A 25,809-nucleotide genomic window follows, 5' to 3' on the forward strand; every position below is an offset into this window, starting at 1 on the left:
ATTATGATAAATACATGCTCATCCGTCTGACTCATTCCTCTGTGTCTACTTGTTATGATTACTATTATTATTATCACTTTATTGTAACTTTTTATTATGTGATTATTAAACTATATACATACCACACACATATACATACTGTGCAAGATATAATATAATATATTTTAATATTATAACATAATAAACTACTTATTGTATTATTATTATTCTTACTAGGTACTTTGCCACATGTTTCTACTAGTGCTTTTATTCTGTGATTGTTAAACTATACGTATACATATACATATTGTGCGTACTGTAATATATTGTAACATAAGCTACGTATTATTATTACTACTACTTTGCTAGTTGTTTCTACAAGTACTTTCCAACGTGCAATTGCAGTTTTTCACTACTGGTTTTTTATAGTTATTGTGTTGCTTTTTTCTTGTGGTATTTCTTGTGTGTATATTCAGTGTTGTGCTGCTTTTGGAACCTCAATTTCCTGAAGGCTCTGCTCAAAGGATCACCATAGTTCTATCTAATCTAATCTAATCTAGTGCCAGCCATCCAGGGACTGAGGCGGCGTCTTGAGATCCGGGGCTAAGTGGCCTGTGCCCTCCTCAAAGGGTGGCAGCTGTACCGGCTGCTGGGATGCTACGGAAGAGCAGCAGCAGCAGCGGTGGCAGTGGGACTAAACACAGCCAGGGCCTGCCACGACACCTTTCCAAGCCCCACACGGGATCCCTCTCAGCCGGATCCACAAAAACCTGGGATATACGCAGCAGCTCCAAGTCCTCCAACCCTCTTAGCAGTATGGGGTTAACATCTCACCTGGTGGGTGCACCGGGAGTGGACCCAGAGTATGTGATGCAGCTGGTGAATGACGTGAGGTGGTTTGCAGATGTGCTGCTCAACCTGAAGGAAGCTTTCAAAAGTACAGGTGAGTTTAAGAAGAGCAGGAGGAGAGCCATATTTGCATTACTAAGAGAGATAAACTCTGTATCACTGTTTTTCAGGGGTTTTCTTATTGTTTGTAAGCCATTTAGGGCACTAAATTGATATACAGTTAATGTGGAGAGCATCAAAACCAACTTACCAACTGTTTCCAGATCTAAGAGCTGTAGTTGGTACCCCACTGGACTTCTTTATTAAGTATTGTTTTCAGGCTTTTGTTAATTTATTACCTCCTCTAGCTGTTCCAAATATATACACACACAGACATGGTAGTAATTCTAAAATTATTTAACACATTTTAAGTTAAGAACGGTAAAACTTACTTGCAAGAGAACCCATGACTTGGGGGACATGAAATGAAAATATTTTTGTCTGGAAATGTTGCTGGTTTTCTGTTCCCAAGCACCCTGAACCAGGCAGCAGCAAAAACCTCTGCAAAGTTTAGGGAAGCCCATGGTTTTGTACAAAAGGTGGTTTCCAATGCACTACAGTGGCTGTTTTCTTTTCAGTGGTAAAGTTTTCCTCAATTTCCATTTGTTTAATCTCATGTAAGTAAATAAATAGAGCATAGTCAGAGTTTTCCCTTGGTTTGTAAATGTCTTAAGTGCTTTTATGGCCATTACTTGACTGAAAACTGGACTCATATCATTTTTAGTTTTTGAAAATATTTGACAGAAAAAGTAAAAAATACCCTTTCATCAGTGAAGTCAACAAACAATAGCAAAACTCTCAAATAACGGATGACTACTACTTAAAAGGCTGACTATTTCTGGGAAAACCATTGTCTGTGTGTTTTTAAGGTATCTTTTGTGTTTCTCCAGCTTAAGTACTATTACAAAGTCTCATAATTAAAGGGAAGAGCCTGATAGTTGCACTCATGGTACTGTAAGGTGCTCTGTGAACCGTGCTCAGGCATGGGTCATGTTCTCTGTGATGTTACAAATAGGAAACTAATAAGGCCAGAAGTTGTATTGAAGACTGTTAGTGACAGAAAGCCAGAACCACCTGTGGAGTGTCAGTTTATAGTGTGATAACAACCTCACTGTTAATGTGCTGGAGTGCTTGTTGGGTTGTTAGTGTGTTAACAACTGTGAAAACACCCACACACCGCTGCATACACATAGGCGCTAACCGGGCAGACACAGGAGCAGAGACAGCTATTCGCCTGTCTTGGTTTTGATGGCTTGCGCTTGTTTTCACAAACTCTGGCCACACTGACACCCTCACAGTGACAAACAAAGGTCTGATTATGATTACTGCAATTAGTGACAAATGAAGACGTGGCAGTCACAGATCTTAAGTTTCTTTTGTGGCAGTACACGCTTTTGTACAGTGTAATATTCTGTCGTTGTGAACAGACCCACTGTTTTTTTTTTTGTTTTTTTTTTTGTTTCATTCACGGAAATCCTTCTGTACGAACAATAATTTAGTGCTACCACTCACTACAGCTACTCCTACAGCTGTGTTAAAAGACGCTTACATACGCAGACTCACTCACACAGGCAGACAGTGAGGTCCAAATGCAGGTCTTGGAAGTGGGAGGAAGTTGTTTAGCCATTCCTCTGGCTGGAGGAGTGAGGCCTCTGAGAGAGAGCCTTGCCCAGCGTCGTGCTGAGTGTTGCCCTGAGCCATCACACAACCATTTTTCGTTATACGCCTTCACATTAACAGAGCTCTTATTCAGCAGGTGGGGATGAAATCATACCATATGACCCTATTATGCCATTCAGCTATTTATTATTGGGTTTAGTGGTTTATGTTTTATTTCCTTCTTAGAGAAACTTCCTCATGTGGTTTGGAAGAACAGCTGATACAAGTGTATGTAGCCCTAACAAAAATCTACTTTTAATGTCAGCAAGCAAGAAACTAAAACTGATATCATGACTAAAAGAAAGATGGATATAATACCATTTTAAAACTGTACATGTACAGTTTTGTACATTTAGTTTTATTCCTGTACAGCCTGTTGAAGGTTATGTAGACACAGGCTCGCTCTCATGTTTTTTTTTTTTTCATAGCTGTCACTGGAGTACTGTGTGAAAACAGTACACTGTCCTTTTTTTTTGCTGAAAGGCATGCACTCCGCAGTCACCTGGCAGCCTTGTATTCCTGTTTCAAAGTGGTGGGTTTGACTCCTCATAGACTAAAAAACGCTGCTTGACATGTAGCTTGGAAGATGCTTATTTAGCTTGGAGGGCTCCCACCTGTTTTTAAGTTGGGAGGCAGTACATCCACACGGCATGTTTAGTTGACAGAAACCCACAGGGGAAACTTCATCAGTGGCCATGAGCCTGAGTTCAACAGACCCACCACATTCACACCCACAACTTCACGCCTATAGACTCCCCAGGGTGTAGATTGTAGTGTAGATTTACACTTTCAATCATAACTGGGGCCTCAGTCACAGCAATCGCTAGAGTTGTGCTTTGTGCAGTTGCCTAACAATAGTTTAGCTGTCAAAGAATGTAACTTGAAGAAAGAATGTAAGGCTCTGCGAGTTTTGACTGAGTAAGTGACCCCTGTCTCTACCCCCCTGTTGTCCCAAAATGATCTTTGTCCACTCACATGTTTCATCAACTCACATGATTGATCAATAAGCCAATAAGCCTCCTCTCACAGCTCTGCACTGCGCTCATTTTGTGCATTGTTTCAGTTCATTTGAACCACTCTAATTTCCATAAAACAAAAACTTGATTAGTCAAATAAATTTGATGTCATAGAGCCTTATGAGGATGTTTACATGTCATTTTAACAAGAGACAGTCTGTAGTTTCTCTCAAAGTGTGCACCAAACCCATACTGTTATCAGCTAACGTCAGGCTTTCATAAACTGAAGCAAATTTTAGAATTAAAGTCTTAAGTTAGAATGACAGAAAACAAAAGTATTCAGTTCACTAGGTAAGATATTATAGGATCCGTATGTAAACATAATAAAATCAGACTGTCTTAACTCATGCACTGCTCCATTTGAATACATTACGTTGCAAGATTATACTATAGTAAATGCATAAAACAAAGTAAAATGTCAGGATATTTCTCAAGTTTGGTGTTGATTGTTTATTGCTGTGCAGAAGACAGCTTGGTTAATGGTTTTTAATCAGAATGGAAAAGAGGTTCACTCCACACGGCCTGAGCTGATGTCCCCCTCCCATCCCCCCTCTCTCCTGCATACTCTGCATTCCTTTAGAACAAATGTTCACTTGTAGCTATAGTGCCTTCAATAGACTAATGGTAGGTGTGAGGCAGATTGACTAAAAAAATCAACTCAACTCAAAAATCAAAATAAATTCAGTTTAGATGCATCACCCCATCTGCAGCTCACAAACAGCCATGTGTTTTGTATTATCTTTGATTTGAAAATGTCATGGTAGAAAAAGTGAAAAATTGATGCTTCTGTTATTGAGGTTAAAGGCAACGTCTCATGGGAGCAGTTGTGTTAAATGTATTTTAAATGTGTTTGCTCTGGGTGAAGCTGTCATCAGAAAAGTACAGGACAAAACAGCTGCTTATGAGGAATTTGTTCATTCACTTTGTTCACCACAAAGAGTCATTTTACAAAACGCCACTGTTGCAGAAACAGTTGGATCTGTTATTTTCCTTGTTGCTTTTGCTTTTATTTTTGTGAGGACACTAGACCATAATAACTGTACTAACAGCTAGTAAGTACATCTCCTTTTTTTTTTTTTTTTTTTTTACCAAAAGAGGAGATTTTTTTTAATTTTTATTTTACCAAAAGAGGAGATTTTTTTTTTTTTTTTTACAAATAGTTGCAAGTAGCTTGGTGGTTTGACCTCATTATCATACCAAAATAGTTGAGGAATGTGTGTTGAGAAACGTGTGGTGTGAGTTATGGATTAAACTATAAGCCAACTGGGCTGAACGGGGTGAGATATACTTTCACTTGTTGACTGCAGATAGTGTTTGGATGTTTAAAGTTAAGAAAAGCTTAGTTATATATTGTAGCCTGTTAGCTTTAGGCGGAAAAGAACAACAATAGCATGTCACACCAGTGCTGTTACAGTTTCACTCCAGGGCAGAGCAAACATCTCCCAACACAGCTGCAAGAGCATGAGGGGGACATCTTATTTACTCAATGTATGCTGTGCATTGTGCAGTTTGTTTGACCTCAGATAAACCTTAGAATAAGTTACCTCCACATTCCCCAGTGACGCTGAACATTGGAGGTCTTGTAATGAGGAAGAATGTTTCCAGCTGATTCAAATACTGTAGTTCCACTCTGAAAAGCAGTGGCTTTTTTTCAGCCATTGGTGTCATCATGACACTGATAAGATCTGGCTGTACTCCAGTTCAACCACATTGTTCTGTGTTTCACAGTACCAGTGTGTGATTGTGTTGTTGTCTGAGGGGCAGACTCCTCTTTCACAGACGTTAAAACAATAAAAATGCTAAAACCGAATGGCTGTTTTTTTTTTACAGATATTAAATCAGTTCCTTTTTCTTCATAACAGAATTAGTTTGTTTGGTTAGTCAGAGGTTTAGTTGTGTTTTTAGATGCATATTATAACTATATATTCTTACTGTAGTCACAATCTTTTTCATTGAGGCTGACTTCAGATTTTTACCACTTAAATGCACAGTGTCTCATAGGGCTTGGCGTTAAACAACTCCAAAATGGCATGGAGCCAAAACTCATGTTGGACAGCCATGGGATGTTTGTTTGTATGAATGTAGTCATGTAGTAATGCAGAGCAGTTCAGTCAGTGTCGGGGTTTGACACCATGGATGTCTGATAACAACAATGATGCAAACTCTGAAATATCTGTTTTGAAGGCAAACCGTGTGGGTGCCAACTGTGGAAATATTGGCCTCTACGTTTAAAAGTGCACCGTGTAAATTCAGAAATCAATACACACAAACAGGAAGTTTTTTCCCTTTGTTTATTTATATAATACTACATCTATCCTGAGCTTTTAAAAATACTTCTCCATTTTAATATATTAATACTTTGCCCAGTGAACCTTAGCTCTTCAGCTGCCAGACATAATATTACCTTTGGCAGCATTAGCAAATTATGTGATGATAAATGTCAACACTGATCAATATGGATCATGTGATCATATTTATTTGCCATAACACCCATCTTAGTAAATAGTTTCTGATGCAAAGCACATTTCAATTTACACACTGACCAGGCCTACAATAGTTTTATGATGTTATGAAGTAGCATGCTATCATGGGACTTTTATTTTCATTACAGCTATCTGAAATCCCTCAGGCAGAAATAAAATGTACAGATGAGGTAGTGTTTTAAAGTTTAATGATGTAAATTATCATTACCTTACTTCATTCTAATGAAATAACTGCTGACATGCTGTTGACATCCACAGTACATGAATAAAATTGAAATACATTGAAATACATTGAATAAAATTATAGATTTCTCTGAATTTGAGTGTTGGTTGAAATATTTGAAAGAAAAGTAAAGGCAGCAACATATAGCACTGATGTTTTTGTTTTTTGACCAAAGTTGCTCATGTCCTTTCCAATGATGGCCTAAAAGGGCAAAAATATATTTAATCTATTTTATCCCCTGTTTGTATTTATATATTTATTTTAATTGCAGTTTTGTTGTTCTTGAAACTGTACTTTGAGAAACAGTTTATTTTGAAGTGATGACAAATATTGCATTATTTTAGAGCTGCCACACTCCCTCCACAAAGACAATTAACTGCAGGTGGATTAATTTCTGTAAGAAAAAAATAGTTGCTTTGTAAGAGAGAGAACGATTACCATAATTCCAGATGGATATGGCAGGTGGGATTTGGTATGGAAACATAATAGCACAGTGTTAGTGGTTTTAAAACTCTAACACAAAATTAACGTTAGGACTACAGCACTTTCCTATTATCAGCATTTGATAACATCTATCTACAGGAACTTATCAAATACTCAAGGGAGTGTGGGCTGATTGTGGCCCCCAGGCCCCACTGTGGGCAATCCTCTGCTAGATGTTTTAATGCAGAAATGTTGCATATTGCAACTTGTAAGACCCTGTTTACTATGCAGAATGTCAGACAAATGATTGTGCCTTTGCCATCTGAAGTGGCCACTTTGCGGGTGGTGCCTTCAAATGAAAGAAAAGCTGAATTCTAGCACATAATGGTTTAATGGCCCACTGGTCTTAGGAGAAAGAAAAGAGAGATTTGTTGGGCAGTAACTTTTCCCTATGATACTGAAGGATGTTTTTGTGCAAGCTTGTGGTCGGGGTGTGTTTCCTGGGGTGGGATTTATGGTTATGGGCTCTGGATGTTTGCGTAGGAGATTGGTCATGGAGAGGGGTGGACTGGCCGCTGGAGGTCCTGCTCACAGGGGGACGTCACTGTTGCCGATTGGGGCCGACCTGCTAAAATTTACAGTCTGTGGCTCAGGCCTCTGCAGTGAAGGCGCTCAGGCTTTTGCTGCTGCCTTACGTGAATCAGACTGGGGTTTTTTTGAGCAGACAATAAAAACAAAGTAACTCATCCTCATCCATACAAATTGTGTCACATGCCTGAAGGACTTAGTCATTTATCTTGCTCAATCCAGCCGTCTGCAAATCACATTCCCATGCAGTATTAAGTGACATCATTCTTTCAGGTATGTAGACATTCACTTACAGAACTTTGGGCTTACTTGTAAGAGCAATTTGTCACCTTTTTTAACAACTCCTTAACGTTTTACCTCCAGCTACCAGTTTTGGTGTTTCCAGTAGATTCACAACATGACATTTATGTCTTAAAATATTCGTCAAATAATGGATTGAGTCATTGAAAGATTGTGTGGATCCATCCAGAATTATGATAGTTACTGCAAAGTGAACTAGCACAAACTAATTACTTTATTATAGAATAAAAAATGACAGTAATCTTTTCACTATCAGTACAGGTACTCGATACCTTGGCTTTGATAATTGTAACTGAAGGATCCTTTTTCTGATACAAATTTTTCATTCTAAATAGAACATTCACATTATGGTACGGATCTTTATTTTTATTTTCCGCCTCCTCTGCAGAGATGTTTCATAAAAAAAACATGAACCTATTTATCTCAATGTGGTTTAACTTACTGATTAAGCTCTTTCAGTTTATGTTTCTGGCTTATTTCCCTATCAAAGCAGTTTTACACCATAAAAAAACCACAAGTTCTCTGTTACGTCCTACGTCTCACAGTGAGAGACATTCACAATGGCTGTTGTTTTTTCATACAATCAAAGACGGTCAGGGACAAAATTCTGGCAGAAATTTTCATTTACCATGAAATGACACAAACATTTGGCTAAAAACAGATTACTAACCTTAGCAGACTCTGCAAAACTGTTGGTGTGTTTCCCCAAGTCACAACCAGTTTCTCAGTCATCCAGTCCCTTTGAGGCTTGTACATTGCTTTTGTAATTGTATGATCATTAGCTTAGCTTCATTCCAGCGTGCGCTGATGATGTTTAGTTCTTTTATCTTTACCTGTGTAGATTCAGTAAATAAAATACGAAAATGCATAGAAATTGGAACCAAGTTTACTAGATCAATGTTGAACAGTGTAACTGCTAATAAACCTATACAACTGTTGAACTCTCACAATTTGTATGAGGCTTAAAAAAATAGAACTGCAAAATCAGTTGAGACTTTTTCCTCTGCTGTAGGTTTTTTGGATTAATGTGCAAGAATAAAATGGCTTTGCATAACACAGGACCTTTCATAACCAAAGGTTGTGTAAATCATATTTGATATCATGCATTATTTCATCCTACCTTTTTCAGCAAATACCACAAGTCATCAAATAGTCAATTCCCCAAAATTTAAATGAAACTGCTTACATACACACAACTAACTAAAACTGAGACCAGAAACACTAAAATACAGAATAGAAATAGAAGTTCTGGGAAATGTTGAAACTCTGATAACTCCAATGTGTCAAATGTCAGGATTCCCCCTATTTTAATGATTAAGTATGATGACATGGGAAACTGAATATCAATAGCCTCGTAGTAGAATTGCCTAAATCATATTTTTGGCCAAATTGTGATATCTGCATATAGAGATGTAACAATATGAAAATTTCATATCATGGGTATTGTGACCAAAATTATCACAGTTACCATTATTGTCACGGTATTGTTGAAATGTGCTCAAAATGTTCAAAAAGTACTTATAGACACACTGAAATAATTTAACCAAGTTGTATTTTGAAAAAACAAACAAACAAATAAATAAAATAACATGCACAATGTACTTTCTGTTGGCAGAAACATTAAAATATTAACATGTAAACATCAAACATACAAATGTGCATTAAAGATGACATCTTATGGCCATAAGAGGTATCTGCACTAGGGGTGGGAATTGATAGGATTTTGTCAATATCAATGCCATTGTCGATTCTGCTTACCAAGCCAATTCCTTATCAATTCTCCTATTGATTCTTGAGTGTTTTTTTAAGTGGGGAAAAAAGTAATTGGACAGTTCACAGTGGACCTTCTTTGACAATTTACCATATAAAATCATTCTGAATGCCACAATGAGAGAGGGAGAGAGAGAGAGAGATATGTATGGGATGGAGGTTTGGACTGGGACCGTGAGTTTTCAAAGTGCAGTAACTGAACACAGTTTTAATGATAATTTGAATTTAAACAGTAATACTCACCGTCCGGAATTTTACCGTGGTTTATCGTTATACTGGTAATCATTACATCCCTATTTGGGCAAAACGAAGTAGCAGTGTTTGGAGATTAAAGTAACACAGATATCACAATTTGGCCAAAAATATGACTCAGGCAATCATGCTATAAGGCTAATGATATGTTTCCTGTTATTTTAAACGAATTTAGTAATAAACCAATCCCCAGTACTTGGGTTTACAGTCCTCCAAGTCTGTGGACAAAAATTCAAAGTAGATTATAAAGCGAATTAACAAACTCTAATCTGTGTTTGTACTAGACTCATGCAGCAGTAGTTAACTTGTACTGGCTTATAGTCCATGCTTCCCTTCTCAATTTTGGTCTTTCTTTCTGAACCCGATACCTGACTGTGTCGATTCAAGAATGCGGCTGTGTCGTTGTTGTACACCTGTTGTAAAGTCTGTCCAAACATGCGACGAAGGAGCAAAGAATTAGCCTGGACCTCACAGAGAGTGCTGTGTGATTAGTCTGAGGGCAGGTAGCTGTTTATGGAGCGCCTGCTGTTTACTGTCTGCCCGATGTCTGAGGTCCTGCTCCGTCTCCAAACAAGGCCGGGGAAGAAAGTCACAGAGACACTCGGTGGTAATGTTGTGGTTGTTTGGACAGAGGAGGATGAGGAGGTTGGGGGTGGGGGGTCAGTGTTTGGAGATAGAATCCTGACTAAACAACACCTGTCATAGATCAAGTTGCAAGCAGCTCAGCAATGCGAGTGGGATTTGATACAGTGAGCATTTCATCTTTTCTGACCTTGTGGTTTGTGATGGAAGACTTGGTGGGTAATCCCTTAGCTTATACAGTCCTGGTCTACGGGAACAAAAAAAGCATCTATGTCCATTTGATTCAATACTGCACCACGCTGGAATGAGATCATCTAGTCAGTCATGTGCTCACCGCGCTCCGCAGTTCATTCCAACCACTCCAATTTCCATGAAACAAAAACTTGATTAATCAAATAAATTTGATATGTTGTAGAGCCCTATGAGGATGTTTACATTTCATTTTAACAAGAGACCGTCTGTTGTTTCTCTCAAAAGGGAAACCGTAGGGAAACATTTTGCACCAAACCCATACAGCATGCTTTTATAAACTTTTGTGGCAGTTCCCAAATGAATTTTTTTCCTCTATTTTTTAACATTTCTTAAGTGATTTATCGCCGTTTATTCTAATATTATGCTCTGTATTTTGTATCATTGAGTGGAAACCACTTACTTTCCTATATTTAATGTACTGATCATGTAGATGTCCATAAAAGCTCAGATTAAAGGTGAAGGTTATTATATCAGAAACACAAAAAACTGAAGAAAAAGTGAATTTATCAGTAAAATCTATCATTAAGTAAACATAAACCAAGTATCTACAACTACTGTCATTGATCAAACCAGTGGGTTTTACTGGTGAATCAGTGTTGTAGAAGATGACGGTGCCTACGGAGCCTCTGAACATCCAAACGGGTCATATCTGATAACCATGAAAAGACAAAAAAATCTCCATTTTACACCAACCATACATGTATTGATAGGATTAGTGGATCAACAGGTATCAGTAGATGGTTTTGGCTGTTTGGGTCTTTATGGGTTAAAGTCTGTAATTAGAATGAACAAAAACAAAAGTACTAGGTAACATTATAGGATCTATATGTAAACATTATAAAATCAGACTCTCTTAACCCTACACACTGCTCCATTTGAATACATCACATAGCAAGATTATACGATAGTAAGTGCATAAAACAAAAGAAAATGTCAAGATATTTTCAGAGAACAGCGCCGCTCCATGCTGGAATGAGAACAGCTAGTCGGTCATGTGCTGCTGCTGCTGCTGCTGCTGCTGCTTTAGGTGTAAATCTGTGACCGTCTCTCCTTCCAGTGAGGAGGAGAATTAGCCCTGAGGCTGTTTCCCATGTAGCGCCATGTGTCACCAGAGCTGCTCGGGCTTGTTCCCAGTATCACCCATCGCGTGTCCAGACAGGCCAGTTGATTGCCTGTTGTTATCAGTGGGGTGAGAGGAGGCTGTAACCTTTGCCAGACCACCTGAAGAATCTGATTTGCTGGGTCTTTGTCTGTTACAGACACAAAGGATCAACCCACACCCAACAACTTAAGAAATAAATGTTTGACTTACTGTAAGCTGTTTCTTTTCTCTTGGTTTTGGGACAATGTAAAGAGAGGTAGAAAGTAGTGGAGAGAGAACAGAAACTGAGTCAGCAGGGCTGAATACTTTTACAATTACTACAGTATTGAAAAATCACTAAAAAATGTGGTTACATGAATTCCCCTTAGTGGATTGTTTGCTTGAATGACAGTATGAAACTATTGTGTGTGTCTTACATGCACGGTCTTGTGTTGTCTATGTGACAAACCTTTCCACAAATGACAGATGCATTTCTTCATTCAGTCGCTCAACGCTTTGACACCTGCAAATGACATGATAATGAATGATTATTCTCTGGCACTTGTCCAAACTGTACACTTTGCAAGTATTACACATTGAGCCTTTGTTACATATAAGTCTCAAAACCTAAACTAAAAAGCTTGTGGGTCTTTTATGGATCATTTCTGGTCACAACACATGACACATGAAAGAGCATATTTTTTCTTTCAAATTTTGAATAGTCATGTTCATAATTCTTATTATTAAAAAATGTAAGATTAGCCTAACAAAAAGTGATCTTTTCTATTTGAAGCAGCGCTGTGAAACACTTTTAAGAAAGAATGTGAACTGGATCTTCAAAATTAAGCCAGTGGACTAATTACGTCTTAATTTATTTATTTATTTTTTTACAGTTATTTGGACATATAGTGAAAATAAAGCCACTTTATTTTTTGACTCACACACAGTCATAATTTAATAGTACTTTAAGCACATGTTTGCACATGCACCTATTGTAGAACTGAAACAGTAATGAAACTAATAACTGGTTGATATGTAGGCTATACTATTAATCCTTTGTCAGTGTAAATGATGACCTAGGCCTATTTCCAGTCTCTTAAATTTCAGAAATGGTTGGTGTTGTTTATATCCTCCTGTGACAAAGGAAAGTAAAAGTCCTGGCTTTTCTACATTAAATAACTATTTTGATTTGAAATGGCAAAATGCAACAGTTTTTCCAGATATCTTTTTTGTTTTTAGTCATGGCCTTGCAGTGGACTTTTTTTTTGTCTTTTTTTTTCTTTCTTTAATAAAGCTATGAAACTTTTGCAAAAAAAATGTACTGCTGGGTTGCAAGAGGATAAAACCCTTTATTTTTTCACTGTGTGTTCTTAGTCTTATCAGTTTGAAACTATTTCATTTACTTTTCATAGTGAATTTATTTTCCTCAAAGCAAGGGAGGTCCTGATCTCAGAGAAAATAAATTGTCTGAGACCGAGCGTGAAGCGCAGCTGGGACCCTAGCCCGTCCCATCGCTATAAAGAAAGACAGAGCAACCCAGAGCTGCGTTGGCTTCGGCAGGGGGTCTTCCTTTCAACAATATGGCCCAGCTCGATGCCTCACCACTGTTATCTCTACCAAAACAATGGCATGCACCCCCCCCATCCACTTTACAATCGGCAGCAAATTTCCAGTGTGCTGTTTTTTTGATGCCATTGTTGTGACAAACCCACTCGCGGCTGATTTTGACCAGCTTTCTGTGGGCTGTCTCACGCTGCAGTGAGCACACATCCTCCCACACAAATTGAACAGCAACAATGGCGGCGATCGGTATGAGCTGTCACACAAAATCTGACCTTGTTTTGATAACTTTATTACTGTTTCTCATCTCTGAATGAAATTCTTTTGTCTGGAGATTTTAATGTGGGTTTTATGGGGAGGAAATAACGCCGATCTAAGTAGCAGAATGGTACACAGACTGTACTGTACATGCACAGTCCCATTGGTTACATGGTGTTTCTTCTTGAATAAGTCTGGCATTAGTGATATTTCATACAATGTTTCTCTGGCTTCATATCACAAGTGGTAAAGCAATAGCAAAATAAAGAATTGTGAAAAAATGTATTCAGATATAAAACTAATATATTAACGAGGTAATGTTTGACAGCTCCTATGAAATAGAGTAAAAGAACCATTCATGCATGATCAGTCTGCATATTCGTAACTAGTTGCACAAAATTCATGCATTATTTCCACTGTCGTTACATTTCTAGTGTCTACAGAACAACTGCAAACCAATAGTAGATGCAAGTTGCAGGTTGTAGAAATAGATTTGCAGTAGTGGATTGTAACTACTATTTTATACTTCTACTCGATTTGTCTGAGCTTTAGCTTTTCAGATATAGTCATATCCTCACTGTCAGTGAAAACCGCAGATCTCCAAATGTTGATCTGGATGTTATGGGATGAACAGAACAGAATAGCCTTTATTGTCATTGTGTGTACAATGAAATCAGGAGGGCTATTCCAGTCAGTGAAACAATATTAATAAAACACCAAAACAAGGATACCAATATGTAGTTGTCTGTGTGCAACAACAATCTGTGCATATGTTTGTATTTGTAGACTTGACGGTGGATGTGTGTTCTCAAATACATGTAATAGCAAAATGTATGAAAGTCCTTAATGAATGTTGAAATACAGCAGTCAGTTCTAGTAGACAGGTACAGATGCCCATTCTATGATGATGTCACAGAGGAACAATTCCGCACATGTGGACATGATCTGACGCAACATGAGAATATATCTGAATGATATGACATGGACTGAAACAGGACAATACCTTAGCTAACTCAACCCTCTTTTCATGATGGGATAATATTGTGACTCCTTGACCCACTTTATTACCATTGTACTTTAAGTTTTGATACTTATCTGTCTATGCTTTTTGATGCTTTTCTTGTGTCTTTGCATTGTCGTTTTTATCGTTTTTTTGTTAAAAATTTTAAATCTGTTAAAAATGAAGTATTAAAAAAAAAAAACAGCACCAAAACAAGAATAGTGCAAATATAAAATTACAAAAACTAAAAATAATGTGGTAATGTAGAATATAAAATTTTGCAAAACTAAGATAAGAACAGAGCTAAATAGAATTTGAAAAAAAATAGACAAAATAAAAGTAGACACAGTATTTACAGTATCAGCAGTATGTATTACCTATGAAAACACTATGTATATATAGGCTATATATGGCCTATATACGAGGGCTGTTCAATAAGTTCATGGCCTCACCCAGAACAGAACAACACAGACTGATAATTTATATTTTATTTTTCAACATAATCTCCATTTACAGCAATGCACTTGGTCCATCGATATTCAAGCATCACTATCCCATCACGAAAGAATGTAACATCCTGTATTATAACAACCAGTATTTCTGGGTGAGGCCATGAACTTATTGAACCGCCCTCGTATATAGCACTACAAAGCTGAAAACAAAAAAAGTTGAGTTTTTCAGGATCCTGTACCTGGTTCTCACATGACAGTGGTGCTCCAAACATAATGTTATGAATATGATGCTAAGAACAAAATTATGTTATAGTTAATATGCTTTGCTCTAGATTTATGTACACAAAATATCCAAAGCATTTCAAACGTGTTCATCATTAAACATCCATATCTGTAAAATACAACATACACACATATGCAGTAGTAAAATGAAATTAAAACAGGGACTGTTTAAGTGTGATCACTGCTTTGTCTTGTTGTACTTTAAGTGAACTAAAAGCCCTACAGTCCTGCTTCAAGTTTGTTGGTTTGTATACATAGGTAGGATTACAGCAAAAAAAAAAAGAAGTCTGCACTGATTTTCCGGACATTTGTTAGAGGGGAAGGGCCGGGGAATATTTTTTATCATGGATTCATCAGTCAGTCTTATCCTTACCTTACCTTATCATTCAAAATTAAAGAAATCCCAGACTGTGTCACTTTGTCTGTCCTTACCTGTCTACCAAGTTTCATACCGTAGCGTTTGTGTCGTCTGGCTGACACTCAAACCAGCAGACAGATATGGGTAATTACATAACATCTTGGCTGAGGTAATTAAAGTGTAAATTGTCTGTGTATTTTCAGCTTGTACTTTGTCTTGAATTTGTAATAGTAGTACTCCAGCAGACTGCTTTGGGACATGCTTTGTTTTTTTACTGCTACTTCTTGACAGCCACTGTTTTGTCTGCACTCTTCGTGTCTCCTTCAAGCCTCTGAAGAGAAGATTAGTCTAATTAAAAACGCTTTCTTTTTATAGGCAAGGTAAATGAATGATTATTATCCTCATTACATTTGTGATTCAGCTGCCGCATCTTCAGTCGTGATCCACTTGTGTCACGCAAAGTGAAAATTGTCATGTGTGCAACTCATTAGGGCTCACTCTTATATGGAAATAGCAAACACACATGACTTTGATAAGGAAATCTATAAACACGAGTGGGCTGAATAATAATACCCCAATGACCACAACTGAGGAGGAGGAGGAGGAGGAGGAGGAGGAGATTTGAAGTGTAAATAATGAAGAGCCATTGTCAGTGTCAGAATGGGGGTTGGGGGGGGTGGGGGACTTCAAAGTGTGCTGTTGGAGGGTCAGGGACCTTTTGCCTCTGGGTAGCTGAGCAGGTGAGCCCCCCTACTTTACAGGAAACCTTTTCTCTAATCCTGGGATGGAGACAGCCACTTATCAGTGACTTCACAGTAAAGCATTAAGATTATAATTTTTGTAGATTTGAAGACCAATCTTTGTCCAGAGTAGAGCTGAGATAGAGGTATGATCCACAATCAACATCACAATGTTTCTCACATCTTGTGAAATGTAATTGAGTTTCTATCAAAGTTAGTGCTGCAACAACGAATTGATTAAATTGAACCAAACTGATTCTTAAAAGAGTTGGCAATGAATTCGGCAGTTGATTAGTTGGGTCTTGAGCATGTTAGTATTGAGGTGTGCCCGCACACTGTGTAGTGTAATAGAGGAAAACACAGAGCAGCATGTGCTGTGGCTTCGGATGCTGGGCCAGATTTTTTTTTTTAAAGCTTTACATTATGTTCCCGGTGGCCACAGCAGCCCCATTTGCCTGAAACGCAGTGTACCGTTAATGTAACAAAACTTGAATATGGAGAAAAAAATGGCCAAAATCCCACAGAGCACTATGTTTCAGGTAAACGGGGCTGTCATGGCCACTGGGAACATAAACTTAGCTTAATATAGCCTACATGTCATGATTACTTTAGCCTGCCAGCTAGTTAGACACTGTCATCATAATTATAATGTTTTCATCCATCTCTGTTTATCAGGCCACCAGACTAACGTTACCTACCAGAGCTGGTTGATGACTATAGCTTGCTGGTTTCTAGCCATAACCTGTCAAGGTAGCGCGCTAGTACTCGCTAACCATACCCAAAGCCATTGCAGGGATGTAATCATGAGTGACTTGTCTGCAAGCTTATATTAGCTTATAAAGCTTATATTGCTTTGGGTTAAATACCGATCTTTGAGAATTGAGTCTTTTGTGTTTATCTGACGAATGGATTAATCGATTATTAAAACTGTCATTAGTTGCAGCTCTAATCAAAGTACACTGTTAAAGGTTTTCCCAGTTTCCTCTAGGTTGGCTCTGGTGGGCTTAGGGTGAGGAGTGATGGGTTTCTTATTCGAGTATCATGTAGGATTGGTATGAATTACAATAGTCTGACAATACCCATGAGACATAGGCCTAGTACATGTATGGCAGGTGCTGTGTTTGGTATTAAAAGTCTGGGTATTTGATATTAGTCCAATTTATTGCTGCTGTTCAATAATGAACTGAAAGTAGTTGTACTATTCTCATAAAATCATAAACTATCTCTAACCATGTGTTTTGCACAGTTGTTTCAGCAAAGTAGCTGTGTGAAACCAAGTGTACTGCAAGTTGGACCAGCTCATGAAGTTACTATCGTCCTTCAGTGTCTAAAATTCAAATTTCTCTAGTACTATATTCCCTCAGTGAGAGCAGAACAACACTTTACACAAACTCCTGTTGGTTAAAGCGGACTAATTGAACATGTTGAGTGCCCATAGATGCTGAAGAATAGCCATAAATGGAGCAAAGCCTGTGAGGTAGTTCAGACAGACAAGTCGAGGTGCACTGCAGTATGCACTGCAGATATGCTTATCTCTCCACACATCATCTATCAAACACTCTCTAATTTGTCAATCTATTTAAAGTTCTGCAATTTCCAGATCTCCCTCTAATGCCCCAATGCCAGTGCATTGAATTACTGCTGCCAGCTCTTTAAGCCCCCTCCATCAACCCATCCAGGGGAGTATTCATTCATCACTCCATAATATCTACTTGTACATGTAAAAATATCAGCGGGGAAGAATGGTCCTGGACAATAATAATAATAGTACAAAGTACTCATGATGCAACATTCTGTAAAAGACAGTAATTTCACTGGCACTTGGTCCATTTAAAGTGAATACCAGTAGGAAATCTGCTCATATTTACCTCCGCCAAGGAGGTTATGTTTTTGCCGGCGTTGGTTTGTCTGTCTGTCTGTCTGTCCGTCCATGTGCAAGATAACTCAAAAAGTTATGGATGGATTTGGATGAAAATTTCAGGAAATGTTGATACTGGCTCAAGGAACAAATGATTAAATTTTGGAGGTGATCGGGGGGGTGGGGGCACTGATCTGCCTTGGCGGAGGTCTGCGCTCTCCAAGTGCTTTTCTAGTTGTTTATGCATTTAATGACACAATTAGTGCATTCCTCTGAAAAGCAGATATTATGAAAATTTGTGTTATGTATTATTTAAGATCATCAGAATACACAGCCTTATATCAGCTTATTCATGTTACCTGAGATTCATTCAGTTGTTTCCTGTGTCTGCATAAGGGCTGAGGCAGATCATTATAATTTCAATCAAGTAAAGAATCAAACGAGACAATGAAATTTGTGTCAGTACGGTTTTATGTTGGGATTCTGATACTAACATTGATTTGCAATTTTGGGTGTTGGACTTTATCAAGTACTGATCCAATACCAGTAAGCTTAATTTATTTAATAATCAATTTGCACTGGAATCATACTGTTATGTGTAAATCAGCATCAGACCAAATGTCAGGCACTGTTTTCTAACTCAAATGTAAAAAATAAATAGATACATACATATAAAGTTACTTAAATATTTATTACCTCCGCCAAGGAGGTTATGTTTTTGCCAGGGTTTGTTTGTCTGTTTGTTTGTTTGTTTGTCTGTCCGTTAGTGTGCAACATAACTCAAAAAGTTATGGACAGATTTGGATGAAATTTTCAGGGTTTGTTGGAAATGGGATAAGGAAGAAATGATTAAATTTTGGTGGTGATCGGGTGTGGGGGGGCCCACGGGGGGCGCCACTGATCAGCCTTGGTGGAGGTCTGCGCTCTCCGAGTGCTTCTAGTTTGTAAAATAAATAATTGGGCACAGTAAAAACTCCTGTTAATAGATCAACCTGTGGATTGAAACCATTGCATCTGATCCAGCTGTTTGGGTCAGTATCAGTACCCTGCCGGTTTTTGTTCACCGCTCATATCCTACAATCTGAGTCTAAGCCTGATTTTCATAAAGTAGAAAAACCATTTAAACACTTTCCTCAATAGCATAAAACATTTGTAACAGAGTTTTATGTGATGTTGCTTCTGTGTAAATTGAGGATTGCTGCACAGCTGAACATCTGTAGTTGCTGAGCTACGGTAGCGAGGCGGTCTGAACTTGTTGAACGTCTTGACTTTGTTTACTTTATCTCCTGCAGCTTAAAGTGAACTAAACAAACACATTCAGACCTAACAGAGTCTTAAGAATCACTATAAACAGACTTAATACACTCATTTGACCAAAGCATTCCTAAGAAGGGAAGCATTTTATTTTGATCTGCTTAAATAAAAATGGCATCTTCCATTAGATGTATAACACTTGGTTTATTATTCCTCCTAAAAATACAGAGCTTTGTTTTTGTTCCCTATCTCTTAGTCTTCCTCTCCTGTTCTTATGAAATACTCAGAATCTGTAAATTGTGCTTCTTTATCCATTAAATAAGACTTTGTGTGTGAATAACAGAGGAGCAGAAATATCCAGGCGCTCATTTTCACTCCCCCTTTTAATGTTCCAATAAATTCAGCCTCTCATCTCTCCCTTCCTCCGCTGAGTGCAGTGGCCTTGATGAAAAACAGACGACTTTTCTGTTTCCAGCCTGCCCCTGCTCACCTATTGTCTTGTACCAGCTTGCAGAGCTGATTAGCTTGTATCAGACCGACTGTCTTCCTCTGCTGTTGATTAGAGGAAAGTCATCCCTTCTCCACTTTTAATTGTTTTTTTTTTTTCTTTCTCGAAAGCCTTTTAGAGCTTTATCATCATCTGTAAATCTGACTGTAACTCTGTACTGTTGGAAGTAGCAGAAGCGTACAAAGTGAGGATTACCCTCACTTCAGTACGTAATACACATACATCAGGCTTTATTCTCCTCTGCCTTGCCTTGTTCTGCTAGAAAAAAGATTCACATTTATAATGGAATGACTGAAAGATGTGATATGGTTGACAAAATGAGGGGAGAGGAGTGATCCGAATGCATTTTGTACATTCCTTTCTTACTCGACCATGATCTTCTGAAACCTCGCTGGTAAAAGGGAAAATTGCAACCTCTTCTTCAGCTTTTTCTTAATTCATCTATGTAAAAAGAAACATGTTTATATGATAATAGCTCTTTGCTGACCCCAAATCACATTCAAAACTGTATTTCTTAAGCACCATTTAGTATCTGCACACTCTTTGGTATTCAGTTTCCAAATTAAAGTTTTCATTTTATAAACTCATGGCACATAACGCTTGTATGCTACAGTTGAGTCTATTCAGAAGCTAAGGAGTAAAAACATCAAACACATGTATTTCTACTGTATGTATTATGAGATGATATGACCAAAAGATCAAGAAGGCAAAAAGATTAATATTACTTGATCAGTAATTTTAAAGGACCCTTTTTGGACCTTATTGAAAGTTTAAGAAACCTGATACATTTGGATTGTTCTAAAAAGCTGCAATAAAGTAAAAATAATGTAAAAGCTGCAACAAGTCATAACTAGAGAACACATCTGGAGTTTCTAGGTTTGTGGTCTAGTGCTAAGTTAATGAATTGATTTAATTTTTAAGAATTAATTATGCTAATTAAGATGAGCACAATGAAATCTGGTTATTTGTAGCTTTAAACTTTTCATTTATGGTCAGATGATCACAAATTCTTGTCAAACTGCAGAGAAAACACAATGTTTGTTTGCAAAACAATACAAATGGTGTAAAAAATGAAACGAGATGAGAACGACATAAGAGGTGTAATAATGAAAAGGACACACACCTACTATTCTGTCTGATTTAGTGATTTCGTGCTCATTTCGTTCATTTATAGTGCAATCTGAGTTCTGTTTCAACTAGAGAAAATGTGTAAAAGATGCAACAAGAGAAGAACACATGTGGAGACTAATGTCGTGATTTAGTGCTAGGGCTGCGTGATTAATCAATTTTAAATCGAAATCGGATTATTTAATTAGGACGATGTTTAAAAAAGGGTAATAGTCAATTTGAATTTCATCTCTCTCGTATCTCTGGCCATGCCCCTGGACTACCGTAGGCTCTTCCTCCTAACTGTGAGAGCGGTCTCCACAGTCTCTTTGGTCTCCACACCAGTACAAAAATGGTGTTTGCTAAGGAGCATGAGAAGTTCATAGTTAAAAATAGCAGGAGCAAGTCGGTTGTGTGGAATTGGTGTGGCATCGGCAAGCTCCCGATGAAGACAAAACCGTTCCTCGCTACAACCTTTGCTTGAAGGCGATATCTGTCAAAGACAGCAGCACAACCAACTTATTTCAGTACCTCAAACATCATCACACACCAGAGTGGGAGCATGCATTGCACATGAAAACGACATGCTGACTTCTGTTTTCTTTTGTAGTTTCACCCAGAAATCAAAATCAAAATGGAAAATTGAGTTTTTAGAGGAAAAAATTGTAATTTTATTTTTGGCCAAAATCATGCAGCCCTATTTAGTGCATGTTAATCAGTTGATTTCATTAATTCAGAATGAGAATGAAAATAAGCATAAGCTAAGTTCTTATTCAACACGACATTGGAAACAGTGTAAAATCTCTGTGGTTTTCAGCTTTTCTTTTAAGGTCAGATTGTGACAAAGTCTTGCCAAACTGTAGAACATTTCAGAAATTTATCATTAAAAACAACATTTGGTTATGATAACAGCATAAATGATTTTAAAAAGCAAAACAAGATGACAGTAACATAAGAGATAGAACAGAAAATGCAAGGAAAACACCTGCAGGATTTAGTGATTTATTGCTTGGAAAGACATTTATTTTTGTTTTTTTTTCTGTTTAGATATCACTTCTAGTTCACACTTGCCAAGAATGGGAACATTTCACAAATCTAGAGGAAGAACACACAAGCCAGTTCTAATGATAAATATGTTTGCTCAACATCAACATATACAGAAGTGAAATAAATTATTTTACTAAGTGTTTTAGCCGACAATATAAGAAAAATGGCGATCAGGATAATGATCTGCTTGCAGATCATCATTAAACAGTTATGAGGATTATGATGTGTGTGGGAATGTTGTAAGTGTGAGTGTATCCTGTTTGCATACATAGGCGTCTCTTCCGCTGTTCTACGTGTCACTCTTTGCCTGAAGGGACCAGAGAAGATGTTGCATCACCGTAGGCTTGTGCTGCTGCAACAACCACGTCATCGTCTCTCAACCACAACTGCCTTTGTCCTCTGTCTCTGTTGTTTGCTAAGAAGGCAACATACCTTCATTAAGAGTCATAGTTTGAAAATGACTAAGACTAGAGTAAATACTGTACGTAATGTATGTGACAATGTGCAGAGGAATGGCAAGAATCAACCCGACACAAGCTCAACTCCATGGTAATGACTCTACATTACATGAATATTTTTTTTGGGTCATTAGAGTTTAGAGCACAAGTGTCAAATATATGGCCCATGGGCAAACACCGGCTCGATAAAGGGTCCAGTCCAGCCCGTGGGATGAATTCATAAAATGCAAAAATTACACTGAAGGTATTAACAATCAAGGATGTTACAGTCATTTTAGTAAAAAGTAAAGTAAAAGTAAAAGTAAAATTACATGAAAAAACTTACTTTTACAAACTATCCTTTCACAAAAAATATGAATAACCTAAAGAAATATGAACAACTTGAAATGTCTTAAGCGAACTAAGTACAATTTTAGTAATATTGTGTCTGTTCCACCAGTTCTGGATTGCGTCTCTAGGACAATGATGGAGTGCAAAGCTTACGGCTGCACAAACAACAAAAACAAACACATGCTTTCGACTCAATCTTGCTCACGGACTGCTGCTTGTTTACTCACACTTGATCACCCGGAAGCAATGTGAGCATGTCACTTAACGAATGGCAATGGCTGCTTCCAATAGGTTCTGCCCTTGTCCGTAATTTACGTAATGAAAAGGTCCAGTGTGGTGCATTTATGATGATTTTTTTTTACTAAATTTATGCCTCTCTTGCTTATAAATAACACACAATGCACAATTAATGTCATAAGCATGAGCAGTACAGGTATAGTTTAAGTTGTTTTTTGACACTGATAAACCTTTCCTTCTTTATAATCATTCAGATCATGTTGGTGGTTCTGTATTTTCTATTCTTGAGTTGCGTCCTCAATGAACCTATTGTATTCATCATTTTTTCCTTAAGGTGGACGATCTCATCTGACTTTCTGAGGTTGTGAACTTCTGTTTCCTGCACTGCCTCTCGACATCTATTCAGAATTTGCTCCCACCTTCTTATAAATTCAGGGTCGTCAGTACCAAAGTTTGGATGGAGACTTATTCATTCTTAGACAACAGGGTGTGCGTTGTTGTCGGGTATACTCCGAGAGAGTTCAAGATGTAATGTTGGTAACGTTGGAGATACTGCAGTTAAGCTAACCTTTGGGTCTGAAGTTGAAAAAGTTTCGGAACCTCTGCTCTGAAGGATACATTTAATAGTGATGATGACAGAAGTATGGGATGGAAAAGACTCCATTCATTGTTTATGTTTTAAACCCAAGTCGTTCTTGGTTTTAAATGACTGTAAACTGAATAGCTCTGGGTTTTAAGATGTTTGAAGACATCACCCTGGGCAATGTTTTTCATAGTTTTCTAGTGTTTTATTAACTGAATTCTTAACACTAATGAATAATGACTAGATGACCCGGCCTTCTATTACATTGTTAAAAAGCAGGTTTTTCCTGGATCTTCAATACGCATTCAGTTCACTCAGTTTAACAGTAAGCCTTAAGTGGGATTAAATGTCATTCAGAAATCTTTACAAAGTCTTAGAAGAAAGTCTAAAATGCTAAAACATGGGCAGTAGGATTCTATGAGGTATTTTTGACTTTGTTAATAAGTGCATACAATGAAGACATTTTTCATAAATAGATAACTTTATTTATCCCACAGTGGGCGATTCTGTTAACAGTCTCCTAATGCGGTTCAAGAGTGAATCATCATACAATAAACAAAAACAACACAGACATGGATCATTCACACATCATATATAGTGAATTTGTAGTTTGTCAGTGTGAGCTGCTTAATGCAGTCATTTGGCTTATGCATGTGCAGTTACACACATCACATCAAAAAACAAAACAAAAACAAGCATATAAGTCAGAGCAGGTCAACAGGATGTTTTTTTTTTGTTTTTTGTCTTGTGCTCCTCGGCCAAGGGGTATTGTAATTGTTTTGTCGCCTCTGTCTGTCTGCCCATTCAACATAATCTCATTATCTGAAGAATGCATTGAGATATCTGCACCAAATTTATACTGTGGATACATATTGGCATAGAGCAGAAGCCCATTGAAAATAGGTGACCGTGACCTACTTTTTCAAGGTCAAATGGCCTTGTGCGTTGTGCAGTTATAATATCTGAGTACTTTCAAATATAAATATGTATGTAATAAATTTTACACAAAGACAATCTAATCTAAATTATAGGGCAGTAACTTTCAACAGAATCTTACACTATATTTGGCTGAGGGGGATTACAAATGCATGTTATGTTATTTTGTTTTTTTGGTTATACATCAGTATTAAAATTGTTAGCAATGTGCCTTGGTGAATGAAGTGGCTACATTAAAAATAAGAAGGTTAAAGTGTTATTACAGTCTTTAAAACATACCACAAAGAAATGCAAACCACATCTGCACACTGATGATGTTAAACTATAGTTCCAATTAAACAAACAACTGACAACCACCACTTTTAAGAGCTTATATATTTAGAGAGAAAACAGCATTGTCTACTTGGGATAATACTGTCTAATGTCTCTTCTCTCCAGAGTGGAGTTTTTCCTTTTTGTCAGTTCAGGTGCTGTGTCTTCAGTCTTAATGAGAGGGAAAACCCTCAACCTTACGGAATAATCTATGGGGTTTTTTTCCTTTAGTTTTGTGTTTGTTCTGAAATGGTCTTAAACTTCATTCAGAGTGGCATTAAAAAGTCTTACAAAGTCTGCAGTCTATCTTACCTTAAGCTGTAGAGACCATGAAAAGGTTTTCTTTGCAGCTAGTAGACCCTTATAGTCAGGGACTGGATTAGGTCATTGTTTGGATAACAATATTATAAAAAGTGCTTTAAAATAACCAGCTTTACTTTCTTTTCTTTTTGTTTTTGTAGAGCTCCAGGATGATCTTCAGCAGGTGGTGCAGGAACGTCTAGCTGAGTTACTCCGTGTCCTCAAAGCCGTCATCGCCAAACACCAGACCCTTAACTCGGTGGACATCCTGGGAGCAGCTGGCACAGTCATCGCTAAGGTCAAAGGTCAGTAATAAGTAATTCACCAGCATGCACAGTTGCACACAGACACATAGGTAAACACATGCAGACACCCAGATGTTGCACATTTATCTTGGCATGAAATCTTATTGTTGCATTACTGGTTCAGCCAAAGAATGGGTGCACGTCAGTCATTTACACCAGTGTGGGAAATATCCCACAGGAATATTTTATTGATCTCTACTTGGTTAGAGTTGGCTCAAGAGATTGGTTTTCTAAAAGGTCACTATGTGCAAAGTTATTATTCCTTCAGCAACAGAATAATTTCTCATCGCCTGAATGAATACAAACAAGAGCAATCTCAACTCACAAGTTCATCTGCCCGAAATGCGATCCGGTCCAAAAGTAATTCTTCACTTGTTGACTTGCTCACAAGAATCTCTACAGCTGTAATTTGCATTCCACGTTTCAGC

At 37.6% G+C, this 25,809-nt stretch overlaps 1 protein-coding gene across 1 annotated transcript in view; it reads left to right on the top strand.

Moving 5' to 3' along the window:
* Window positions 1–25,809, top strand: part of LOC115437343 (rho GTPase-activating protein 29-like) — a 55,206-nt gene that overhangs the window by 745 nt on the left and 28,652 nt on the right. Inside the window, exons 2-3 of the mRNA XM_030160566.1 lie at window positions 540–922; window positions 25,238–25,381. Coding sequence (XP_030016426.1) covers window positions 634–922; window positions 25,238–25,381 — 433 coding nt within the window. The 5' untranslated portion in view covers window positions 540–633. The remainder of the gene's footprint in view (window positions 1–539; window positions 923–25,237; window positions 25,382–25,809) is intronic.

The sequence above is a fragment of the Sphaeramia orbicularis genome, chromosome 17 (genome assembly GCF_902148855.1).
Source record: "Sphaeramia orbicularis chromosome 17, fSphaOr1.1, whole genome shotgun sequence".
NCBI classification, from domain to species: Eukaryota; Metazoa; Chordata; class Actinopteri; order Kurtiformes; family Apogonidae; genus Sphaeramia; species Sphaeramia orbicularis.